At 52.3% G+C, this 6230-nt stretch overlaps 1 protein-coding gene across 1 annotated transcript in view; it reads right to left on the minus strand.

The window, feature by feature from the left end:
* Positions 1-681: 681 nt before the first annotated feature.
* Ercc4 (excision repair cross-complementation group 4) overlaps positions 682-6230 on the minus strand; it is a 147881-nt gene continuing 142332 nt past the window's right edge. The window contains exons 9-12 of the mRNA XM_013011208.1: positions 6048-6230; positions 4509-4601; positions 2560-2672; positions 682-1824 (exon numbers count right to left, since the gene is read on the minus strand). Coding sequence (XP_012866662.1) covers positions 1121-1824; positions 2560-2672; positions 4509-4601; positions 6048-6230 — 1093 coding nt within the window. The 3' untranslated portion in view covers positions 682-1120. The remainder of the gene's footprint in view (positions 1825-2559; positions 2673-4508; positions 4602-6047) is intronic.

Genomic DNA, 6230 nt, shown 5'->3' on the forward strand with positions numbered 1-6230 from the left:
AATAATGCTTACGTGTATCAAAGTTAACAAACTGTATCAAAATGTTATGGCTCTTCTGTATGCACATTTCAGAGATGACCTAAAGCAATCGAAGGTTTATGATGAGTTGAGTTTCTCCATGGATTTCTAAATACAGCCTTTGAATTCTTATATATTCTGCATGTCTTCCATTTATATAGTCTATAATGTCTTCCATTTAGCTCTAGTCATTTCATCTCTACTTGGAGCGGAGAAGAGCAAATGCTAGTTAGGCCATTCCTTTATTTGCATCCTCGCAGGGGTGGGGAGGGGCGGGCAGGGAAGTGACGAGAGCAACAGGGCGGTGGGAGGCCCCGGCCTGCTGTCTCAGACCAGGGACCCCAGAGAGAGCTGGGGATGGCCTCGTAGGACTCGTGGCTCTTTGTCGGGGTTTGGAGAGTTTTGAGATTTTGGAGGCTACAGAATTTAAGGGCCTCATTACCTGCACCATCCTGTGTTGTCATCCGGTAAAATTCATTGGATGTCTTAAAACTCACACTCCCCTGAGCAGCCAAGTGTGAGTATGTGCCCATGTATGAGCACGTGCCCGTGTATGAGCGTGGTTAGAGCCTCCAGTTGTGGCAATGCTCACAGGGGCAAAATGCTTCCAGCATGTTACTGGTCAGTTGGGGCTAGTCTTGCAGATGTTCCTGCTCAGGCTGGTTCTGAACTGGATCCAAAGATCACAGCTTCCTGAGTAGCTGGGACTACAGGTGTGAGCCACCTACCCGGCTTTAGATGTGGTTTGAAGTGAGTATCGTTAAGTCCAACCTGACACAGGTGGAAGGCACTGAAGCTGGAGGAAACGTGCGCAGAGCTGGTCTGGAGGCTCCTCCTGGGGTCAGCAGGCCATGTGGATGGCGAGGGGGAACACTGGGTATGTGGGAGAGTGCAGGACGTGTGGACACCCTGACACAGCTCAATTCAGAAGTGGGGCTCAGCAGCCGGGCCTGGACACTGACCAGACAGAAATGCCGGGAGGAAGGAGCCCGGGCTTTGCAGAAGCGCCTGGAGGATGGGAGGCGAGCCCTGTGCAGCTGGCTGCCTGGGCAGCCTTCACAGGACCACGGGGCCTCCCCCCTGGGGCCACCAGGGCGCATGCTCAGGTCCTCTGCCTCCCCGCGGTGGGCCCCGGGCCTGGGTAGGGCGTGTGGATGAACTCGAACAGCTGGCGGGCGTTGCCTGCGTGGCCCAGGATGGCGGCCAGCCGCTCCTGTGGGAGGGTGGCCAGCTCGGCAAGGCTGTGCACCTGTCGCATGAGCGAGCGGCAGTTCTTGGCGCTCACCCCCGGCATCCGCATCAGGAAGTCCTGCGGCCCCGGGTTGTAGCGCTCCGAGTCGGGCAGCGGCTCCGAGTCAGCGCTGATTGCGGCGGCGGCGGCCGCGTCGGGCTGGGCCCGGCCCCGTTTCAACTCCTCCAGGAGCTCGGCCGCGGCGTGCGGGGACGGGCACCAGAGCAGCCGCAACCGCGGGAAGTGCAGCGTGAGCAGCACCAGCCGGGAGCCCACGTCCGGGAGCAGCGGGCCGGGCCTGCGCGCATCCAGCTCCACCAGCAGCAGGGGGCGGCGGTAGTAGCGCGCCATGGCCTGGCACTGCGCGTAGAGCCGCCCGCTGCCCAGCGAGGCCGCCAGGTCACCCATGCTCTTGCGCTCCACGCACAGCTCCGGGCTCAGCACGTAGTCACCCACTGCCAGGGTCACCGGCTCCAGGTCCAGGCCGCGCCGGTGCAGCAGCGCGGGCAGCTCGCTGCGGAACTCGCGCAGGTCCACCACCACGCGGGCCGCCTCGGTGCCCGGCTCCTGGCCACCTGCAGGGAGGGTGCCGCGTCACCGTCCACTACCACTGAGGCCCGGGCCGGGACCCGGGGACCGGGCACCAGAAAGCCGGGAACGGGGGAGCCGGAGGTCCAGGCCACTGGGCCGGGGATACAGGTCAGCGTGCAGAATGACTCCACACTTCATGTGGTTGCTGCTCTGGTGTTACACGCACATCCCAGAACGTTTTAGTGTTATCAGTATTTAGAATTATTGGTTATATTGTTAATACTATTGGGACTTGAACTCAGGATCTCTAGCTGGCCAGGCAGGCACTCCACCCCTCGAGCCAAGCCTCCTTTTTCTACTGGCTGTTTGGGAAGTAGGGGCTTGCCATACGCCCAGGCCGGCCTGGGCTGTGATCCTCCTACTTGAGCTTTCCCTGGGGCTAGAATCACAGGTGTGCACAGGTGTGCACCACTGTGCCCAGCCAATGGCGGAACCAGTCTTGTGAATTTCTTTTTGCCCAAGTTGGCCTCAAACCGTGATCCCACCCTGCCCCCTTCCAGCCCCTCAATGAAGCAATAGAACACAAGTCCCTGTAAGCTGTGTCTGCAACTCCCTTCAGGGGACAGAACACCTGCGTGGCAGAGGCTGTGTGTGGCTAAGGGCAGAGCTGGGGTTGGAGCTGGGGACCAGACACACTCTCCCACCATTTCTGCTTTGAGGTGTGCTGTGCAAATCGCAGCCACCCTGACAGATGGCAGTGATAACCCTGCAGGACTCACCAGCTCTGCGAGTGTCGATGGCATCGCCCATGGACGCTTGGCCTCGCATCAGGTCCAGGTTGCTTTCATCTCTGCCTTCTCTTTCTTCAGGGACAACCATGCTAGCCTTTTCCCTGGGGGAGGAAACAGGTTAACACTTCCTGAACCTTACTCTTTAAAAAAAAAATTCTAATGCCTCAAATGATCTATTCAACAGAAGCACTTATATTAGGTGTGGTGGTCCAGGAAGCATAAACAGGAGGATCAAGGTCCAGGACTGCCCAGTTCTCACTCAAAAAGTCTGGCTATTTTAAAATAACAACAGTGGAGGTCCTGCCCTGTAGTGTGTGAGCATCTGAAACCAATCCCTGCCCGTGGGACCTCAGCATCTTCACCTGCACAATGGGGATTGTCATCGGCACCGGGGTCTGCAGTGCCCCGCCCACAAAGATGAGCTACGTTTATACTGGTAATCCCAACCTGCTCATCTGGGATTGGATAGAAACACTGCAGGGAGTGACTCAACTTCTGAGAAAATGCAACTCCACCAAGCCAGGTGTTGGTAGCTTACCACTGTAATCCTAACTACTAAGAAGGCTGAGACCGGAGGCTAAAGGTCTGAAGTCAGCCCTGGCAGGAAGGTCTGTGAGATTCTTATTGCCAATTAACCAGCAAAAAACTGGAAGCAGAGCTGTGGCTTATGTGGTAGAGCTCCAGCCTTAAGCGGAAAAGCTCAGGGATAGAACCCAGGCCCTGAGTTTAAGCCCCAGTACTGACACAAAAAAGTAAAACAAAAGTAACTCCACAGATTCTACCTGGACAGTGAAATTCTCTAGTAAATCAAATTTGTCTTCTGGCTTCATAATTTATTCCCAGTGATTCACACTAAAAATTCTGATTCCCATTCCCACTTAACCTAAATTCTCTACTGTTACTTTAGTATTTCCTATGATTTTTTTTTTGGTATGGGTATGTGTGGGAAGGGATGGACAAGAGACAGTGTCTCACTATAGCCCAGGCTAGCTTTGAACTTGTGACCTTCCTGCCTGCCCAGTGCTGAGATTTTCAATGAACAGCTCGTGTAACAGTGTTACAGGAAAGAGGCACTGTGTTGGGAGTCACACACATGGATGCCTGTGTAAGTCCTCTCTTGTGATTAAATGTCCAAACAATGAAACCACAAAGACTCTCAGCCCTTTCCTGGAAAAGCGGGGTCTGCTGTGGGGCTTAGCACTCGTTTTTTCTATCCAGGAGCATTTCATCATCAGTGGCCAGCTGTAATGTTTTCTCTTGTCAGCTGTAATCAGCCGATCTGTAGCCGAGCTAAACAATCCTGCGTCGAATCATTCCTTTCTGGTTAAATATAACACTGCCTTTGTTCTTACCACATCACCCATGGAGGTCTTGGCAAAAGCACATGATCTTATTCTCACATTCAATTTTCTTCTAAGTACAGCCATGATGCAAATGGTCTTCTGGTAATGTAACCTTATTTTTTTTTTTTTTTAAAAAAACACCTATCAAATTCCCCCAAGTTTTCTGGGAAAGTAAATATCTTAAGATTCTAAATAGTGTAACCATCTGATCTATCCTTTTTTCTTTCTTTTTTTCCCTCCTTTGGCACAGTGGGGGATTGAACATTGGGTTTTGTACTTTATGGAAGATCTTGTTTATAATAAAGAGGCAATTGCTACGCAAGAGTTCAGAAAAAAACATCCTAGTTCTTATGCTCATAATAAGCAGGGCTTACCCACAGTGAGCCTGGATGTGTAGAAATCATAAACCAGGAATAGTGTTGGGGTGCCAGGACCTTACCTCTGCTTGGTGAGGGCTGTGGTGCTCTTACCACCTGCTTGGTCACTGCCCTCAACCCCCGCACCCCGCCACGGCAGTCTGGTAGTCCAGTCCTATCAGCCAGAGAAGCCTGAGGCCTTCAGCATAGCAGTCTGTCCTGCTGACTACCTCATTACCTGATAAGTTTTTCAAAGGCTTCCTTTTCTTTCCGAAGGGTGGTGAGGTAGCGCTGCTCCTCCGTGGAACCCCCATATATAAGGAAGTAAACCCTGAAAGGTAAGGCAACTCTTAAGCGTGCAGAAGCACAATGGTTCTATCCCTGAAGGGATCAGCAGAGCACCTGAAGTCAGCCACACAGAGCGTATCTGCTGCAGAGTGAAAGGCTGTCCACCACACTCCTTTCTAGCAGGCTGCGGAAAACCCGCAGTCACAGGCGGAGAGTTTAGGCCAAAACCAGAAAATAACTAGAGGGGAGAATGAGATTCTTTCCTCATCATTATGGACAAATAAAACACTTGCAAAACCTTAGGAGACTTCTCTTTTGTCTCTGCCCTTCTGCCAATCACTTAACAAGTTGGACAGGAGATCCAAAGATGAGTTTATCAAATTCCTGTTAGTGAAAAACTGGAATCCATGACCTTTGTCTTTACAATGATCTGTTTTATCCATATCTTAACATAATGGGGCCATCACACATTTTACCTAAGTACACAGATTAGATTTCTATCCAGTATCTCAAAAAATAATTTGGCAATGTTTTCTTCTGACAAAAAAAAAAAAAAAGCATGCTTTGTGGCTAGGAGCTCAATTCAGCACTAGCACCTTTGTAGTGGCTTTCCTATCAGAGGTATTTCCTTCCTTAAATTGTGTCTTTATTTTCTGATACTTTGTAAAGAGCAGACAGGGAGAAGAGCACTGTGTGATGAGTTCAGATACATCTGCTCACCCAGATGTGCCACATCTGTTTCCTACAGTGAGTGGTTTGACCCCAGGCCCCTTCTGCTCCTGACATTCTGATTCAGAATTGGGTATTACTGTCGACATGATTCATGAGCTATCTCCAAGGCTGCCCCACCAAGTATGAAAGCTGTACTTGGCTTTGACTGCCAGCTTCTGCCCATCATCACTGCTGACCCGGACCCCATTCAGCTCTAGATCCAAAGGATGTATTCGTTTCAACAGCTACAAGATTCTTTTGGCCCTGCTTTTGGTTCCAGCTGAGTTTAGGATATTAATCCTTCTGTTTATTTCTCTCAGATAACTGGACAGCGAGAACACCATATTCTCTGAGCGCTGTTTTCTCATTTGATATCTCAGTAGATTTCTCATCTGGTTTCTTGGCACTCAAGGAGGCTGGGTACAGTAATTCCCCCAAACTCTTCAGTTCTATGTGGACGCAATTTAGAGTCACTTCTCAGTTTATAAGGAAGTTATTTTAGAAGACTAAGTTATCTGTACAGATATGCTAACTTTTAGCAGGGCTGGGGATTGTAAAGGAGGCTCTCGGTGTTGGGCTTTGTGACACCATCTGCAGGGGCTCAGGCGGTTCCAGAAGCCTGTCTGTGTCCCAACCACGCTGCTCGAGGGTGGGAACTGCGGCCCGGCCTGGCCTCCCAGGCCTCTCGCCGCTGCCCCTCTCCCCCCACGCTCCCTTACCTCCCAGGTCTCCCCAACCCCCAGCCTCGCCTCACGGGCCTCCTGACCCCCGGACTTGCCTCATGGGCCTCCCCGGCCGGCTGGCCCGGTAGACCTCGAGCTGGCGGACGAAGGCGAGCTCGGCGTCGTAGAGGACCACGTAGCGGGGCTCCAGCTCGTGCAGCGTCCGCGTCAGCGCGTAGGGGTCGCCGCAGCCCAGCAGCGGGTGCAGCACCGCCAGCGGCTCGCGGAGGACCCCGTAG

Source organism: Dipodomys ordii, unplaced genomic scaffold, assembly GCF_000151885.1.
Source record: "Dipodomys ordii isolate 6190 unplaced genomic scaffold, Dord_2.0 Scaffold14, whole genome shotgun sequence".
Lineage (NCBI taxonomy): Eukaryota > Metazoa > Chordata > Mammalia > Rodentia > Heteromyidae > Dipodomys > Dipodomys ordii.